At 43.3% G+C, this 20168-nt stretch overlaps 1 protein-coding gene across 10 annotated transcripts in view; it reads left to right on the top strand.

Annotated features, from left to right (window-relative positions):
• tpm2 (tropomyosin 2 (beta)) overlaps positions 1 to 20168 on the top strand; it is a 31972-nt gene that overhangs the window by 8238 nt on the left and 3566 nt on the right. Inside the window, exons 1-8 of one of the 10 annotated variants that reach the window (XM_021601618.2) lie at positions 3615 to 4040; positions 7150 to 7283; positions 7822 to 7939; positions 10262 to 10332; positions 11888 to 11963; positions 13547 to 13609; positions 13799 to 13868; positions 17021 to 17668. In XM_021601618.2, coding sequence (XP_021457293.1) covers positions 3909 to 4040; positions 7150 to 7283; positions 7822 to 7939; positions 10262 to 10332; positions 11888 to 11963; positions 13547 to 13609; positions 13799 to 13868; positions 17021 to 17103 — 747 coding nt within the window. In that variant the 5' untranslated portion in view covers positions 3615 to 3908 and the 3' untranslated portion in view covers positions 17104 to 17668. Of the gene's footprint in view, positions 1 to 3613; positions 4041 to 7149; positions 7284 to 7821; positions 7940 to 10261; positions 10333 to 11887; positions 11964 to 12599; positions 12676 to 13546; positions 13610 to 13798; positions 13869 to 17020; positions 17669 to 20168 lie in introns of those variants that run through there. The other 9 variants (XM_021601616.2, XM_021601611.2, XM_021601614.2 and 6 more) reach the window with 9 other exon arrangements.

Genomic DNA, 20168 nt, shown 5'->3' with positions numbered 1-20168 from the left:
CTCAATTGAGAGAGTGGCGTCTAAGCAATAGCTGGGACCAGGCTAATTTCAACTCTGTACAGTTATGCTTCAGAGTTCCAATTCCGTTTCACCATGTCCATATAAGGACTGTGGCTGTCAGCATTCTAGACTACCTGTTCTCAAAATCCTTCCTAAAAACACAGTTTATAATTTCCTGATGTTCCACCCCTCCTGACCACCTCCTCCTCCCGCTGATGTTCCACCCCTCCTGACCACCTCCTCCTCCCGCTGATGTTCAGCCCCTCCTGACCACCTCCTCTTCCCGCTGATGTTCCACCCCTCCTGACCACCTCCTCTTCCCACTGATGTTCCACCCCTCCTGACCACCTCCTCCTCCCGCTGATGTTCCACCCCTCCTGACCACCTCCTCTTCCCACTGATGTTCCACCCCTCCTGACCACCTCCTCCCGCTGATGTTCCACCCCGCCTGACCACCTCCTCTTCCCGCTGATGTTCCACCCCTCCTGACCACCTCCTCCCGCTGATGTTCCACCCCTCCTGACCACCTCCTCTTCCCACTGATGTTCCACCCCTCCTGACCACCTCCTCTTCCCACTGATGTTCCACCCCTCCTGACCACCTCCTCCTCCCGCTGATGTTCCACCCCGCCTGACCACCTCCTCTTCCCACTGATGTTCCACCCCTCCTGACCACCTCCTCTTCCCACTGATGTTCCACCCCTCCTGACCACCTCCTCTTCCCACTGATGTTCCACCCCTCCTGACCACCTCCTCCTCCCGCTGATGTTCCACCCCTCCTGACCACCTCCTCCTCCCGCTGATGTTCAGCCCCTCCTGACCACCTCCTCCCGCTGATGTTCCACCCCTCCTGACCACCTCCTCTTCCCACTGATGTTCCACCCCTCCTGACCACCTCCTCCTCCCGCTGATGTTCCACCCCTCCCGACCGCCGCGTCTTCCCGCTCCATCATCACGCCACCGTGATGATGTCACCAGAGTTGTAACCGTGCCAATAGAGGACAGTCACCAATAGTTGTCACACTGATCTATTTAAAGACTGTGGCTATACCTGATGAGAGAGATGATTAGTTAATTGTCAGGCTTACTCATGATAGAAACCTGATAGACACTACCGGTTTTAAATATGTTAAGTTTAGTTATTTATACATAATTATTTTCAATAATTGAGTCGGGACGTTTTTTCAATGGCAAACCCAATGACGCATGTAGCCTATTGGTATATCCCGCTGATTATGCCACATATTTAAACACACAGAAATTACAACTTAGTAATTATGATACTCGTGAAAATCTTAAGCATGCGTGACATTAGACATCTCATATTCAAAACCTTTAACTTGTAACATTATAATGTTACCAAAGAAGGAAAAGAATTGAAAGAATGCAGTCTTGTTTATAGTGAAGTGAAGTCATGCTTTCCAGTTCATGCTCACAGCTTCACAATTAGTCTATTTTTCAGACTGTGTTTGGACAAAGCTCCCTCTCGCTCTCTCTCTCTCCCTCCCTCTGCCTCTCTCTCTCTCTTTCTCTCTCTCTCTCTCTCTCTGTCTCTGTCTCCCTCTCTTTCTCTCTGTCTCTCTCTCTGTCTCTCTCTCTTTATATCTCTCTCTCTCTCTCTCTCTCTCTCTCTCTCTCTCTCTGTCTCTGTCTCCCTCTCTTTCTCTCTGTCTCTCTCTCTGTCTCTCTCTCTCTTTATCTCTCTCTCTCTCTCTCTCTCTCTCTCTCTCTCTCTCTCTCTCTCTCTCTCTCTCTCTCTCTCTCTCTCTCTCTCTCTGTCTGTCTGGACAAGTTTAAAGAGTCAGACCTCTTGTCAACTAAATGGTATTACATAAACACACAATGGTTACACTCAAATAACTTATAACATGATAAATTACAGATTCAACTCATGATAAATGCATAAAACTAAAGACCATATGTACTTTTCTGAGGCTACCATCAACAGCAGTATTGCTTTGAATTAGGATAATTATGCAATAGTCTACCACACACAAGTAAATAATTACAAGATCACCATTAAGTAGCTTGTCCTATTAAAGCCCTTTCATGGAGGAAAAACAGATACATAATCTGAAAATACTTGAAGACAAAACAGTAGGTAGCTACTAAAGTACACAGTTTAGGTCTCAAACCGTGAAACAAATAAATCCTGTTCATTCATATACTGTTATTCTAGATTAATATGTTTAAATAATGGTTAGTAGGCTACAGTTAAGCACTTTTTAAGAATATTAACTGACCCCCAGTCACAAGTAAATCTAAAGCCCACTGCTCCCGAGTGGCCTAAGGCACTGCATCTAAAGGTGTCACTAGACACCCTGGTTCGATTCCAGGCTGTATCACAACCGGCCATGATTGGGAGTCCTATAGAGTGGTGTACAATTGCCCCGGGTTTGGCCGGGGGTAGGCCGTCATTGTGAATAAGAATTTGTTCTTAACTGACTTGCCTAGTTAAATGAAACATGTTAAAAAATAACTTTTTTGTATATATTCATACAGTGAATAGATTTACAGAAGCTCAGAAATGTGAGCGCCAATAATATTGATGTAGGATTGGCAAACCTTTTCTTTATTTTGAATAATATAATCTTAATGTTATTATTTAGCTTTATTATTTTTTTTAAGTGCATTGAGCCAGCTGATTAGAAATGTATATGTGTATGCCATGCCACCTAGGTTACAATAAATAAGTAGAAGCTCATTCATCAACGTCTCTCTTCAGCAAGTTTACTTGCTACACCTGTTTTCTCCTGTGCGTCCTACACCGTATGCTCAGCTCTACACACAGATCTCTCACAAAGTTGAGTATCTGTTTGAGACGTTATCTTTTTACCCTTATTGACCAGGCTTAGCTGGCTAACGTTAGCTAGGCTAGGGGTTAGAGTTACGGTTAGGGTTAAGTTTAGGAGGTAGGTTAAATGGTTAAGGTTAGGGTTAGCTAAAAGGGTTAAGGTTAGGGCTAGGGGAAGGGTTAGCTAAAAGTCTTAAGGTAATGGTTTGGGGAAGGGCTAGCTAGCATGCTAAGTAGTTACAAAGTAGATAAAAAGTAGTAAGTGTTAATGATTAGTTCATTACATGTTTTAATATGTTATTACATAAGTAGGTGAAAAGTTGCTAATTAGCTGATTTGAACTCGCAACCATTGGGTTGCAAGACGTTTGCGTTATACCTTCGTTTTTGACTTAAGTAACTGTCTGTAACCATACCAAATGTAACGTATCATACTAATTTGAGTGTCCTGGGTTTACTATATTACGTCTAGTCTATGAGATCAGGGTACATTAGGGGGTTCTTCAGGGTTACTCCAGGCAGAGCAAAATTCAGTTGGTGGTACAGTAACCGAAAAAGGTTGGGAACCAAATCAAATCGTATTTGTCGCATGCGCCGAATACAACAGGTGTAAACCTTACCGTGACATTCTTACTTACAAGCCGTTGGTCTAAATGACATATGGCCTAAATGACATATGCATTGACATACAGCATTGAGACACACGTGCTTTATTTCAATAGAACACAAAGAGATGCACAGCAAAATAAAATGCTGCTCTTCAAAACTGTTTATTTTTATGCTGCTATTCCTTTAAACTGCCGCGGACCTGTGACATCATCTGAAAGATAAGAGAGGAGGCGGAGAAAATAATGTAGTAACTTTGTACCCTAGCTACTGAATTGTGATAACGAATTAGCAGGCAGGAGACTGCAAGCATGTCGCTGAATTAACAAGATCGTTTAGGCTTGCATATGGATACAAGTGGCACAAAATAACTATATTGTAGACTATCACTTGGCCGTCGCTACTACAAGCTGCGTGACTCATCAATCAAGGTGCCCTGTAGCACTCTAGGCAACGTCGTGTTTATAGCAGCTCTGTCTATTGAATATAAGTGTTACATAGATAGTTGCAATGGCTGGAATAACATCTATTGAAGCCGTGAAAAGGAAAATTCAGACATTGCAGCAACAAGCTGATGATGCGGAGGACCGTGCCGAAACGCTCCAGAGAGAGGTTGATGCGGAGAGACAGGCCAGAGAGCGGGTAAGAGACGCCTAGAATAAACCGATTAATCCGAGTTGGAGCCTATGATCACCATTTATAGGGGAGCATGGATGCAGTCCACAAAGTAATTGCTTACACACGGAATATAATTACCTAATATCGCAAAGTCTCTCTTTGCTGGTACAGAGGGAGCTGAAAATGTGGAGTGTTTTACGGTTTGTGCATTTGGCAAGCTTACAGCCGTAGGTGCAGCCCGGTCAGCATACTCTAGTAAATTACTCCATGTTTTAGCTTACTCATGGTCACAGTCCCGGAGAGAGCCACGTAAGGTTAATACCAGTTAAAGCAGACTGGCTCTTGGCAAATTGTTACTTCAAAACGTTTGATATGCCAGAGTAGACTCCCATATGAACTCAATACTTCACTAAAACTGGATTTAAACACATTACATTGAATTTAAAGATGCCCTATAAAGGAGAATGTAACTTGATAGATCTGTCCCTGTATAGCCTGCTGACTTAAGTTACTACTTATCATACTCTATTATTCATCTTCTATTCAGTTTGGATGTGGACAGTGGCAGTCCCTCAAAATGGAGGGTGGGTGTTGGCCATTATGTATGCATGGAAGTTGCTCTCTTGATGGCCTACCAAGCAGAATTATTGATGTGCTGTTTTCCCATAGCAAACAGGCTTGACCTTGATATGGTCTTTATTCCATCAGATGCTGTACAGAGTTAGTTTCTGGTGAGCCATGATGCTAATGGACATGCATTGTAATGCCTACACTAGAGCATAAGCTGGCTGTTGAGCTTGCTGCCCTTGCATGAGCGCACCTCAGTAGGCTAATTTGTTTATCGCCCACCTTTCACAAGGGTATTGGGCTGTCAAGGGAATTAAGTTGTGCAGAGCATGCATACATACAGAGAAGTGGCTGCACGTTAGCTGATAATGTTTGGCTGTAATGAGCCCTTAACAAAATAGCGTAGTCCTCAATGTATTATTTTCTCTTTCTAGTTTGTACATGAAAGACATCCAGTGTTCATTCAACTGTTTCCACATAATTAGATATAAACCTCACTTAAACACTAATTGATGACTGGTTGTTAAATTGTACAAATCAAATGAGCCAGTGTACCGTAGGGAGCAGAAGGGATGAGGGCAGCTTTTATTGAGCAGGTCTCTCTCTCTTCCTGACTCCACTCCCTGTCTAGCCAGAGTCGCTGTCTGTATTTCTCGCTGTCTCATCTCTGGCAGTTGAGCAGGTTAATCATTTTCTGACCAGAGTTTTAGCTGAGAGAGAATGGCCTTGGGTCCATTCAGTCAGCCCAAAGTCACTCTACCATTAAAGGAGCAGTTCACTATTTTACAATATCTTGTTTGGTGGTGCCTCACCCTGAAAGTAGGCTATGAGTAATCCAAAGTTCGGTTATCTTTAAACGGCCATTACAGTTTTCAGCTAACTTAAAAATATATATATATATATATATTAGTTCCTTACCTTGAAAGTAGTCATGTTTTAAAATAGTAAACTACTCCTTTAACAGAGCAACTGGACCTCAACCTTTCTGCTTGCCATGATGGGAATATGACTATCATTAATGTAAACAGCTTTGAAGTGCAATCATACACACCGGGAATTTAGGAAATATTTCAGTAAGGGGCCAGGTTCACCCAAGGGGAGGAACACTGACTGTCAATCATACTACAATATGGCTTTGGGCCCAGGCCAGAAATATAAAAATTGCCCAACAAAAGAGCAAGCTTATTGTTCCTGTTCTGTCCCATTGCCAAACAATCTACACTGAGAACGTGTTGGTTCTCTCTGAAATGGTAATCCCTTAACAATTTGCCTGGCACGAGTGCCACATATCAATTATTTGACTAAACCGAGCCAAAAGAAGTGTGGTATTAACCGGTCTAAGTGAAAGGCTCTGGAATGTTTTCAATGTCACAGATGGCATTCCACAGCTTCCCTGACGAAGGCCCGGCAGAATGGGAACAGATTTCTGGGATTTGGCTGAGAGGGGGGGGGGGGGGGTCTAATTAGCTGTCTTCTGCTGCTGGGGAGGGACGACGACAGACAATGGCTCTTTTGTTTTGCCGTTAACTCCGCCTGTATCCCCCAGCGGGAACTTTAAGAATGCTGGAATGCGGTGCTCTCTCCATCCAATCATCTGTCATCATCATCTACTCATGGACTCACTGCTTGATCAGCCCCCCACCTGCTTCAGCAAGTCTATGGAGAGTTGCTGCCTTGTGGAAATGGACTGTTCTACTGATATCCACGAGTCTAATGTAGTTCACATGCAGCTGCTTGTTTTCTACGTTTACAGCTACCCTTTGTTAGGCCAACAGTCTGTTATTAGAAAGCCTACAATCTTAGTGTTACACATTTTTTACCACAAGACAAAAGGTAGAGCCCAAAAGGACCCACTTGATGTATCAAAAGGTGCAAAAAAAAATTCTCAGGAAGGCCAATGTGACAGTACCAACAAACGTTGGTTCAGGGGTAAATAGAAGCTCAAAGGGCCCCTAACTGGACAAATAAACCTTTGGCACTGTCATTACTGTCCCTTGTGACATAAGGGAACACATTCCTCCTCCCACTGCCTCAATGCTGGGATTGTTTGCGTTTGTCATTAACTGTGGTATGATGCCACTTCACTTCCCCATAGAGCAATGAGAAGGCCTCTGCTAATCCAATGAACCATGGTCATTCTGTGTCAAGAAGGTTCTTTTCTAAATGCTTTCAATGTTTTGAAAAGAAGGTTCTAAAGAAAAAAATATGTATAGACATTCAACAAAGGTGTTGATCGGTATCCATGGTATTTCAATGGTGAAAACTAGGGACACCTGAGAAAAGTGTATGCTAGATGGATGAACCCAAGGGCATATTGAAGGTGGTTATTCTTTATGGTATGGAACTTGGATATGGTTGCTTGCACTGCAATGATTTGAGAAATCTGTAAGCCTACCACATGTAACCTAGTAACCATATCCCAGATGAGTTTCCTTCCTCCCTGGCAGCTCAGTTTGGGTGATACACCAACCAGGCTAAGAAAATTATCCAATGTGGAATAAATCGGGGCAGTTGGCAACCCAGCACATTTATTGTGGCTGACTGAGTGTTTTCTCTCCCCCACCAGGCAGAGGCAGAGGTGGCTTCCCTAAACAGACGTATCCAGCTGGTAGAGGAGGAGTTGGACAGGGCCCAGGAGAGACTGGCCACTGCGCTGCAGAAGCTGGAGGAGGCCGAGAAGGCTGCAGACGAGAGCGAGAGGTGGGATTTCCGTCTCCTGTTTTAGGTTGTGTATCCGATGCATGCCAAATGTTACAACACCTGGATAGGTATTTTACGTGTCCGCTAACCACATCATATGTTTTAGCAATCTGATGCCCGACTGCACAGTTAATGAAGTGGCATGCCACCATTGGTTGATGCATGCAACGTCTGAGCAGGGGAGCACCACCATAGTTCAGCCATTCTGCTCTAGAGCAGGGTTCCCCAGTTCTTTCAGAATAGGAATTATGGAAGGAAGTAGGAAGAAACGCTAGCCAAGACATTCAACAAGCCCCAATAGTTTTTCAGAATTTCCTTCAGCAGTTACTATTAGCATTGAAACATAACAGAGTGGACAGGTCAAAGTATTTTTGATATTAAAGAAAGTACACATCGAAAGTATGTTCCAACCCCCCCCCCAATCACCCATGACTTCTCTCTGTCCTGTTGCCTGTGGTGTCCCCCAGAGGAATGGTGATGGAGAACAGGGTTGGATATGAAGGTCCATACTGTAGCTAACCCTGTGGTGTTTTTCCAGAGGAATGAAGGTGATAGAGAACAGGGCGTCAAAGGACGAGGAGAAGATGGAGATCCAGGAGATGCAGCTAAAGGAGGCCAAGCACATTGCTGAGGAGGCCGACAGGAAGTACGAGGAGGTGGGTGTCCTTCTGCCCTAAAGTATCGTTGCGTTCCAGGTCGTCTTTTTTAAATATTTTTTTTAAAGGTTGCCATATCATGTTTACTATAGTTTCTGAGACGTTACCTTTGACACACAGTGCGATCTGGAACGTGCCCATTGACTAAAGCCAGACTACTGTAGAGCCATGTCATACGCTGGAATCCACCACTTTTCATAATTTTGTAGCCCCTTTAACAAGCATATCAACACTTGATTTGATTTAAGATTGTTTGGAAAATGGAAGCTGTTGTGTTCCCTTGATGGTAGCGTTGAGACCTGTGGTGTTTCTCTATAACAGTACAGACATACACCCACACTGCATACCCCTTTCTCCTCTGTAGCATCAGTTTAGCCTGCAACATGTCAGATCAAAGGAGGCCTCTCTGTGGAAGCCCCCCATCCGTACCTCTGCCTAGGCTTCATTATCCTAACATGACAAGATGCTTTTCTAAGTATTCTATCAGGTCTTGAACAAACCGTTTGGTCTTTTGTTTCCCCCCAATATATTTTATTTTCAATGCCTGTATGTGTTCTGTGGAAAACTCATCATTTCTACAGTAAATTTGTAGATTTCAGCATAACCCCACGCTCTTTGGCTGTTTCCCAGGCTCTTTAACTAAAAAGCAAGATCGATCTCTGTTGAATGTGATTTTTGTCCAGGATTAGGCTTAATCTGGCTCCTGGAATCCGGCCACGTAGTGTAGAGCTAAATTTAGCTTGCTTAGCTAAGGTCATACACAGGTACCGTGGTATAGGGTGATGTTTACCCTAGATGCTGATCCTGGGCCAGTTCAGCATTTTCCTCACTAATGGTTAATGTTAGGATTGGGGAAGGGGAAGCTGATCCTAAATCTGTACCTAGGGGGAACCGATTAGCAGTTTAGCCTGTAGCATATGTTGATTGCTCATGGCCTGTGGCTTAGACCTGGAGGTCACATGAGCCCACATCCCAGAGGATTACATTGACAGACAAAGTAGCTGTCTAATGGATTTATACAGAATGAGACCTGTCATTGACCGCTCTCCCTCGATCTCTCTCACTAACACTCGGCCAGTCTAGTGCACTTCCCCACTGAGGGCACCAGCTGCACCCTGGGAGCTGGCTACACATTTGATCATGGGGGTTGTAGACCTGCCACTTCTGGTACACAGTATATAGGCCTACGGTATGTTGGTTCATCCTATGGGGGTTATAGGATTACGGTATGTTGGTTCATCCTATGGGGGTTATAGGATTACGGTATGTTGGTTCATCCTATGGGGGTTATAGGACTGATGGGGGTTATAGGACTACGGTATGTTGGTTCATCCTATGGGGGTTATAAGGGCTACGGTATGTTGGTTCATCCTATGGGGGTTATAGGATTACGGTATGTTGGCTCATCCTATGGGGGTTATAAGGGCTACGGTATGTTGGTTCATCCTATGGGGGTTATAAGGGCTACGGTATGTTGGTTCATCCTATGGGGGTTATAGGACTACGGTATGTTGGTTCATCCTATGGGGGTTATAAGGGCTACGGTATGTTGGTTCATCCTATGGGGGTTATAAGGGCTACGGTATGTTGGCTCATCCTATGGGGGTTATAAGGGCTACGGTATGTTGGTTCATCCTATGGGGGTTATAGGACTACGGTATGTTGGTTCATCCTATGGGGGTTATCGGACTACGGTATGTTGGTTCATCCTATGGGGGTTATAGGACTACGGTATGTTGGTTCATCCTATGGGGGTTATAGGACTACGGTATGTTGGTTCATCCTATGGGGGTTATAAGGGCTACGGTATGTTGGTTCATCCTATGGGGGTTATCGGACTACGGTATGTTGGTTCATCCTATGGGGGTTATAGGACTGATGGGGGTTATAGGACTACGGTATGTTGGTTCATCTTATGGGGGTTATAGGCCTACGGTATGTTGGTTCATCCTATGGGGGTTATAGGCATTTTATATCTGATTTTATTTTTTTTGCTCTTTTTTTAAACCCACCGCTACCGCCCCTCATCGTAAGATCTTTTTATTAAATTTTTATTTAATGATTTCTCTTAAATTCTTAAATGAAATCTCTTGGGTTTTTTCCCCTCCCTCTTCATTTTGTTTTTGACTATTGAGTGTACTGGTCAATACAGAATTTAGTTTGATGTGTTTTGATGCTTGTGTCAGCTTGAAGGTCTGTTTCTGCACGTTCTTCGTGCCACCATCTCTGTTCAGATGTTGCATGGGAATAGTTTTGTGTGTGTTGGAAGTTATTGGAAGTGTTTGGCCTGAGTACTTTAATGTGTGTTTTGTATGACTACAGGTGGCCCGTAAGCTGGTGATCCTTGAGGGTGACCTTGAGCGCTCTGAGGAGCGTGCTGAGGTGGCTGAGGCGTAAGTTTACCCTCCTTCATTGCTGACACACAAATGGCACGATATTCCCTTTTTATAGTGCACTACTTTTGACCCAGTCCCATAGGGCTCTGGTCAAAAGTAGTGCACTATATAGGGAATAGGGTGCCAGTATCCATGTCTTTTAGTCCCTATTCGCCACCCTTTTCTAGAAGTGTGAACTTGCACACTTCCTTCCCGTCAGGGATTTAACAGCAAATGATTGATGTAAGCATTGGCTGGAGTGAGTTTTCACCATTTTAAAGTTCATCCAATCAAGTGTACGCCTAGGGAGAAGGGTGGCGAATCAAAACGCAGTGCTGGACATCGCACTTAAAAACTTTGTTAAAACCAACAAATTCCTCGTATTTCAGTTCCATTGAAATGTGGTGTTTTAATGTGAATGACATGTTGATGGTTCATCAGTAGACTTTACTAGCCCCATCACTTATTTACTTGAGCACATTTGGGAATTCATGCATTAATTTTTATCAAGGCGTTTCGCACCTAACCATCTAATGCATTTTGAAATATACATTGATGATGAGGCCTCTCCTGAAAAATGGTTAATATTAATTTGACTTGTTGCATGGACCCACCTTCCTGTTAATAAAATTACCCATGATTGGATGGCAACTGAAACAAGCTAATGACCTCCCGTGGGTGTATTGATGGCCGTCCCTTTAACCAGTGGCCGTCCCTTTAACCAGTGGCCGTCCCTTTAACCAGTGGCCGTCCCTTTAACCAGTGGCCGTCCCTTTAACCAGTGGCCGTCCCTTTAACCAGTGGCCGTCCCTTTAACCAGTGGCCGTCCCTTTAACCAGTGGCCGTCCCTTTAGCTGACAACAAAACATATATTTATTCCCAGGTAGTCCCATTGTACACCATGACACTAATGTCCTAACCTCGTCCACCAGCAGTCTCTCTTTCTGTCGTCTGTTCTCACAGCGCCTCAGAACGGGACTTGACTGGATGTCTATGGCAGAAGTGGATTCTTTGTTGTTTTTTTACTCTGGTTTTAGTTGGCTGATCTATGTCCATAGGGATATCCTTGTCTCATCGCGCACCAGCAACTCCTGTGGCAGGCCGGGCGCAGTGCACGCTAACCAAGGTTGCCAGGTGCACGGTGTTTCCTCCGACACATTGGTGCGGCTGGCTTCCGGATTGGATGCGCGCTGTGTTAAGGAGCAGTGCGGCTTGGTTGGGTTGTGTATTGGAGGACGCACAACTTTCAACCTTCGTCTCTCCCGAGCCCGTACGGGAGTTGTAGCGATGAGACAAGATAGTAGCTACTAACAATTGGGGAGAAAAAATAAAAATAAAAAAAAGAATATGTGGGAAACTAACCCACGTGGGAGACGAGACGATGGGATACACTAACCACAACAGGCACCTGGATGTGTGTGTTCTCTCCCCTGTGTTTTATGTAATGCATGCCTGAATCCAACACCACCAACACCCCTCCACCTGGGATCACCTTGTGTGTGTGGGTTCCCTGACCCCTCCTGCCCCCACTTCCTACACCCCGCTCTACCTACCTGACTGTGGACTAACCCAGTCGAGTCAGGGAGCTGGAGGAAGAGCTTAGACTCATGGACCAGAATTTGAAGTCCATGATGTGCGGAGAGGATGAGGTACTGTCTGCCCCCCCCCCCCCCCCCCCATACCAGGACAAACGTCCCGGTTCCAAACTGCTTTACTACCTGCTTCCTTTCTCCTCTCCTCCGCTCCTCTCCTCCGCTCCTCTGGCTTATGCCCTTGACTCGTCCCTCCAAGCCTCTCTGCCTAGCAGCTGTGCTCCATGGAGGCCTCCCCTGGTGGTTGACGTGACAGTATTGCTGTGGTACAAAAGGACCAATGTCCTACAAGCCATACTGTCCCTTGCCATATCTTCAACCTGAAGCCAATGGGATCCTTGATGTGATACTTGAGATTGAGGCATACAGATTATACAAGTATGGATTTTATACATGTGTTTGTATATTTCCTATACTTAGAGTATATGATTTTATCTATCAGATATTATCCATCAAGGATCCTGATTTAACCCTCCCATCTGATGGGTAGGTGACATTAACCCCTTCAGGTAAGTGTGTCATTAACCCCTTCAGGTAGGTTTTATTATCCAGCCAACGCACTCTCCCTAATAGGCACTGGGTTGGAGTATCCAGACCAGGGTCTCCTTGGTCGTGTCCTCTCCTCCCTCTCAAAACGCTCTCTCTCTCCTTTCTTTTCCCTCATTTTCCTCCCTCCCTCCTGCTGTTGCACAGTAAATCTGGTGATCTTGAGGAAGAGTTGAAAAATGTCACCAACAACTTGAAGTCTCTGGAGGCCCAGGCTGAGAAGGTACTGTAGGAGAGGGGAAGTAAGCTGGGCCCGAAGGTCAGATACGATGCAGGATAGTCCAGCTGGATAAAACACACACAGATGCCCCTCAACACACAGTCTTAGTGTAGGATATCTAGCTATAATCCATGTTTATTTGTCATATGCACAGAATACAGCATAGTGTCAAATTAAATAGTTACACACAAGCCATCCTCTCAAGCAGTGCAGCATCTATAAAGTTATCTATATACTTTTTTAAATCCATAACATTGATTTTAAAAAGTGTAGGAATTGAACTGTAGTCCAGGCATTACGTTAGATGGGTGTAAAATACATTCGAAAGCAGAAGATTATGATTGAGGAGAGTTTGATGGTTTGTTCTTAGGACCCGCTTGCATTATGACAAGCCTACGCTGAGACTTTAGCTAGCCCTCTTAGCTTTGTTTTCCTAGCCAACCTTTCAGCTCTTGCGTTTTAGCCCTCCTCTCCCTAGCCAACCTTTCAGCTCTCGTGTTGCAGTCTCCTCTCCTCCCTAGCCAACCTTTCAGCTCTTGTGTCGTAGTCTCCTCTTCTCCCTAGCCAACCTTTCAGCTCTTGTGTCGTTAGTCTTCTTTCCCTAGCCAACCTGTCAGCTCAGCTCTTGTTGTAGCCCTCCTCATTTTCATTAATGGAATCTTTATCCAATAGCGTTTACTTTAGTGGATGTGAACAGTAGGCTATTAATTGAATGCTACACTGTAGACGTTGTCATAGAATAAATACATAAATGTATATTGACTGTCTATATTTCAACTAGAATACTGCCATATATTTTAAGTTGTGAATGTTTAAGGAGAAGCTCTCGTCATAGCTCTTGTGCTAATATGAATCCCCATTATTTCACTTCTAGTACTCACAAAAGGAGGACAAATATGAAGAGGAAATCAAAGTTCTTACCGACAAGCTTAAAGAGGTGGGTACTGTAGGGTCACCATATCTAATATTTTAGTATGAATGGTTGTTCAAATGGTATCTTAAAGCCTCTTATCTTCCTCCCACTCTTATGCAACCTAATGTTAACCAAGATATTACGTATGTCATTTGGTGCTTGGAAAAAATTTATTTGAAAAGCATTGTGCTCAGATGCTTCCCCCACCCCCAGGCTGAGACCCGTGCTGAGTTTGCAGAGAGGTCTGTGGCTAAGCTGGAGAAAACCATTGATGATTTGGAAGGTACGTTTTCAACGCTCCTTTCATTCACAACCATTAACACCTCTTGGAGTTCCCAGGAGCTGACGTCACTAACTGCATTTTCAGTGACCCATTCACTTTACCTGAATCCCAAATGGCACCCTAATTTGGCACCCTAATCCCTGTATAGTGCACTTCGTTTGACCAGCGCCCTATGCCCTGTGCCATTTGGACTCACTCTTATGTTTCCTTTGTGATAGCGTCACAGACGTTTCACTAACAGAAAGGTTTGCCCCTATAACCATGAGTTGTAACACTGAAGCCTGTTGGGTACCCTCGCATGACTTGTTAGTAGTGTATTATAGCATTAGGTAACATACCTGTATGTTTCAATCATTAATAAAGACTCTTAATAGTTGAGCAGCATTGTAGATAGTCATTTACAATTTACCTTCCAACTTTGAGTACCGTTAGAAACAGAGGAGCGCCGACGTGAATGGATTTTTTTAATATGGGTTTAATAGATTAACCAATGAATTGGTAGATTAACCCCCATTAACCTGGCTCTGTTGTCCAGGGATCTGATTAGAACAGATTGCAGTTGAAATCAACGATGGGCATTCCGTATGATTGTGCCAGATAGACAAATGTGTAGATTCTGAGTCTTTAGCTCTGAAGAATAATAGTCTGCCTGTTGTAAGGCTGCGTTTACACAGGCAGCCTATAATTCGGAACTTTTTCCAGTAGCCGGTCTTTTGACCAATCAGATCAGCTCCTTTGCCAATAATTGGGATCAGAGTTTGGCTGCCTGTTTGATTGCAGCCGAACTGTGGAGCCACAGCTTCACTTTTGATTGTTTATCCTGTCTGGTTATTATTATAATTATTTAACCTTTATTTAACTAGACAAGTAGGTTAAGAACAAATTCTTATTTACAATGACGGCCTCACGCTGGGCCAATTGTGCGCCGCCCTATGGGACTCCCAATCACGGCCAGTTGTGATACAGCCTGGAATTGAACCAGGGTCTGTAGTGACGCCTCTAGCACTGAGATGCAATGTTTTAGACCGCTGCGCCACTCGGGAGCCCTTGGTGTTGCCTTATCTCATATTGATCAGTTTGAGTGATTGATTAGATCCTATAAGAAAGGTTAGATTTCAGTTGTAGTACTTGGACTAAGTTGGTTTCTTCCGAGGCTTTGCCTTATTTCTTATTTACGTAAGGGTGTTGTCGAATCATCCACAGTTACTCAATCAAATTGGTGGTTATTTAGCAATGAGAATGGGCTTGTTGTGGAGAGCTTAATGTCTTGTTGCGTTTTGGCAGACTTTGGAAATGTCATGTGTGAATAGGTGTAATCTGGTATGTTGTTCAAGGAGTTTGAATTATTGATGTGACTTAACTTTTAAACAAAATTGGGATCCTTAACTTTAAGAGGACCCCCCCCCCAACGTTAGAATCTCAGCCTGGGGGAAGTTGTGGAATTTAAAGAGAACCAGAGGAAGAAGTGAACTTTAGGCTACTTTGGTGAATTTGCGAGGCATGCACGACAAGTTACCAAGAGATATCCTCACCATGGATTGTCTTCTTGTGCCTTCCCCCTCAGCTCTCTCTCCCTCGAGCTGGCCTGCCTGGGGCGTATTCATTACACCCATTTATGTTGCAAAATGTTTCTTAAATGGAAGCAAACAAAATAGTGATGGACCTACTTGTCCAGTAGAAACTCTGGTTTTAGTTACTGTTTGGACTAGTGATTACACCCCTGCTCTATCTCGTCGCTAATGATGCCAGTGTGTGTTCAGTCTTCGGTCTGTTGCGTGTAGCATATCCTAGCCTATTCTTTGATGATAGGCCCTGCTTGGAAGTTGCGAGACATTGCAAGCCAAGAAATTACGATTTGCATTATTCCATTGCGAGACATCTTCTGATTGCCGATAGATAAGCCTAGTGCATGGTTTCCCCAACTCGGTCCTGGGGCCCCCCGAGTGCACGTTTTGGTTTTTCCCTAGCACTACACAGCTGATTCAAATAATCAAGTCTTGATGATGATGATGATGGTTATTTTTATTTGCTGTGTAGTGCTAGGTCAAAAAACAAAAGGTGCACCCAGGTGGGTGTGGCCCCAGAACACAGTGCGGGAAACCCTGGCCTAGTGCACAGTTCTGACTGCCTGGTGGCCGACCTGCCTGGTGGCCGACTGGCCGCTACTGTGGCCCTACGTTCCTCCTTAGCGCGCTATGAAAGATGTGTTTTTGTGTTCTCAGAAGTACGGCAACTAAGCAATCTCGTCCGTTCCAAGAATACTGAATCTTAGGAGTTGATTCCTATTGGAATCTAACCTTGACACTCGACTTGCAAGGAGTCGAGGAATCAATTATTTTGGAGTCGACTCTCCAACACTACGTCATCGTCGTTAACAGTTGGAACAATCAGAGAAAGGCAAGTGACAGCAGTGAAGTCCTGTATGGCAATAATTTTAGAAGTTAAATGAGAAGGAAATGCGAACTTTGCCAGGTGGAATTGAGGCTCAGTAATGGTGGTACAGGTGCTTCACCATCGGAAAGAGACACACCGCCGTGAGACCCGTTGCTGCATTGTAAACTCACCTGGAATTTTAGACATTTTTTCATATTGTTTTAACGTAAAACTTACTTTAAAATAAATAGCAGTTTAAAAGTTAAGATTTAAAAAATTAAATCAATTTGTCACATCCCTAGTTTGAAGTGGAGCATGGCTGTTCAGTTGGTGTTATCTGGTGTTTTGTTTGAGGAATTTGAATTGGAACATGGCTTTTGATGCTGCATGACCCTGATAACCTTGAGTGGATTTGTCTTTTCCTGAAGGATGAGTTTTAGTTGATTTTTAAACTAGAGTGCGTTGTGTTAACTTTGATTCTGTGTTAAAGATACGCAGCTTTATTAATATTCTAACATTTTTGGATTTTGGTTCATTTTTTACAAATCTAGAATTTTTGTAAAGTATTTGATTGTCAGATTGCTACTGCTGAAGGAATTTGGTGGAGAAGTTATTTTGGATTTTACATTTTATTATAATTTCTTTAGATTTGCATAATCCTTTTTGAAGTTAAGATTTCAGTTATCTGACTTTTCTTTTCTTCAACTTTTTTTCTTGTTCTGTTTCCATCTTGTGTGTCTGTCCATCTTTCTGTCCTCTGTGTCCATCCCTCCCTCCAGACGAGGTGTACGCTCAGAAGCTGAAGGGTAAAGCCCTCAGTGAGGAGCTTGACCTGGCTCTCAACGACATGACTACTCTCTAGACACTCCCTCACTCTTCCTCCTCCTCCTCCTCTGACACTCTCCACCTTCATCTGGCACCCCTGGGGTTCAGACATCCTCCTCCTCCTCTGACACTCCACCTTCATCTGGCACCCCTGGGGTTCAGACTTCCTTCACTTCCTTTCTGTCCTTTTTTTCATTCCACAACTTTTCAGACAGAACTGTGATCTATCTCTCAATACCCTTGGTTCCGAAATTTGTATGGCGAATTTGAAAAAAAATGTGGTCGTATCTAAGTTTACAAGACTTGCCGATTCAAAATACCAAGGGATATAAATGTGGCCCCAGGCAGATTGCCCCCCCCCCACCCCCGTCAAACCCATTCCCCCTTTTAGTTCCGCTCCCTACTGTTGTGTCAGGTGTCAGCATTGTTCAGTGATCCTCTTACATTTCTATAGATGTATATAGGAAAACCCACACCCAGTCGTGTTGTCTGGCACAGTGTCCATACCTCTCCAAAGATCTGGGTTAGGTTTGGTCTTCTGTATTGAGATATATACTTGTCCCCTGTTTTCCCTTTCTCTGTAATAAATGTCCTGAAACCGCTCCTGTTTTCTACTGTCATTATCAGCATTTGGTTTCTCATCATAATCACCTAATAAAGTTTAGGAGGTTGGTGCCGACGATTAGAATCCACAATTTGCCATACCAATATACTTGAATATACTCGGGGTACATGGTGTTTATTAACTACATTTAATATAGCCTACATTTACCTTTACCGACTACCTTTACCGTTTTTATTGACAATTTTTAATATTCAGGATTCATATTCAATTGAATCATAAAATGTTATGATGGAGATACACAAGTCATTCGGTGAATTACTTATTTTACGATACAAGGGAATCGGTGTGAGTGAATCTCAATTCAGTACTGTTCCCATCACACTGTATTAACAGTTTTTAACATTTCTGTAATTATCTGACCAACCCTGACACAAGGCATCAAAATAAATCTGACCAACCCTGACACAAGGCATCAAAATAAATCTGACCAACCCTGACACAAGGCATCAAAATAAATCTGACCAACCCTGACACAAGGCATCAAAATAAATCTGACCAACCCTGACACAAGGCATCAAAATAAATCTGACCAACCCTGACACAAGGCATCAAAATAAATCTGACCAACCCTGACACAAGGCATCAAAATAAATCTGACCAACCCTGACACAAGGCATCAAAATAAATCTGACCAACCCTGACACAAGGCATCAAAATAAATCTGACCAACCCTGACACAAGGCATCAAAATAAATCTGACCAACCCTGACACAAGGCATCAAAATAAATCTGACCAACCCTGACACAAGGCATCAAAATAAATCTGACCAACCCTGACACAAGGCATCAAAATAAATCTGACCAACCCTGACACAAGGCATCAAAATAAATCTGACCAACCCTGACACAAGGCATCAAAATAAATCTGACCAACCCTGACACAAGGCATCAACATAAATCTGACCAACCCTGACACAAGGCATCAACATAAATCTGACCAACCCTGACACAAGGCATCAAAATAAATCTGACCAACCCTGACACAAGGCATCAAAATAAATCTGACCAACCCTGACACAAGGCATCATAATAAATCTGACCAACCCTGACACAAGGCATCAAAATAAATCTGACCAACCCTGACACAAGGCATCAAAATAAATCTGACCAACCCTGACACAAGGCATCAAAATAAATCTGACCAACCCTGACACAAGGCATCAAAATAAATCTGACCAACCCTGACACAAGGCATCAAAATAAATCTGACCAACCCTGACACAAGGCATCAAAATAAATCTGACCAACCCTGACACAAGGCATCAAAATAAATCTGACCAACCCTGACACAAGGCATCAAAATAAATCTGACCAACCCTGACAAGGCATCAAAATAAATCTGACCAACCCTGACACAAGGCATCAAAATAAATCTGACCAACCCTGACACAAGGCATCAAAATAAATCTGACCAAAAGAGGTGCAGTTCTGAACAATCCCTCTGATTTCCAACCACTCCCAGTTGAACCAATCTCTTTAATGATTAAGGGAACAGGATATTTAGTTTAAAGTGAGAATTATCCTGTCTAAAGAAACCTGCGGCTCAGTACTTTGGAGAATCTTAAAGGGATTTGCTGTGTCTCTTTTACCTATCTTTCTTATCCCCTGACCCCTGACCCCAGCAATATGAATATGTATTGCTTCCTGCTATAGTTGCTTAAAGGAAAATTACACCCCAAAAAACATTTTGGTATTTGTTTCATTAGTCCATTATTGAGTCCCAACATGTTTTGCTTGTCAGCAATCAAGTTAAGATATATAACTTTCAACAACAATTCATAGAAAAAATGACTAAGTACAGAAGTCATCCCTGTATTATGCTGCGTTTTGCATTGTATTTTGATAATTGCTGACAAGCAAAACATTTTGGGACTTTGTCAACAATGGACTAATGAAACAAACTTTCCTTTTAATGTCTTGCAATGATTGTGTTCAATTCAAGACATTTCAAGCATTGTCAAGTGAGCTGTAATTGCTATAGGTGCTGATTTTACCTCTGTCAGATGAAAAAAGTAACTTTCGGAAGTTATTTTTTCTTCTTTCATTGCCCTGTGACCTTTATTGCACTAACCTGTGACCTTTTAACCCTTCCCTCTTTCTCTCCCTCTTTCTCTCTCTGTATCTTCACACTGGCTTTCATTGACTCTTCTGGCACCACAGAACGTTATCACAAGGAGGTGGAGAACAACCGTATCCTCAGTAACGAACTGAGGGTTGTTCTGAACCAATTTAACAGCTGAGTCTGAGACGGAAGCTTCGGCAAACTTCCTTCCACTATCCCACTCTTCCAATATGCACTTGTCTCTGAGTAAACTTGGAACTGATTTCTCATACCCCCTTCTAGAAGGCACTGGTTGTACATTGTTCAGTATGCTGTCATTAAGGTAGAGTCAATTCATGAAAATTCAAGTCATAACATTGAAGTAATTTGTAAACATGACATTCAGGTAATTGACCAATCATATAAAACATTTACA

Source organism: Oncorhynchus mykiss, chromosome 5, assembly GCF_013265735.2.
Source record: "Oncorhynchus mykiss isolate Arlee chromosome 5, USDA_OmykA_1.1, whole genome shotgun sequence".
NCBI classification, from domain to species: domain Eukaryota; kingdom Metazoa; phylum Chordata; class Actinopteri; order Salmoniformes; family Salmonidae; genus Oncorhynchus; species Oncorhynchus mykiss.
Note: the sequence above shows the minus strand (reverse complement) of the source record. Positions and strands in the feature narration are given on the sequence as shown.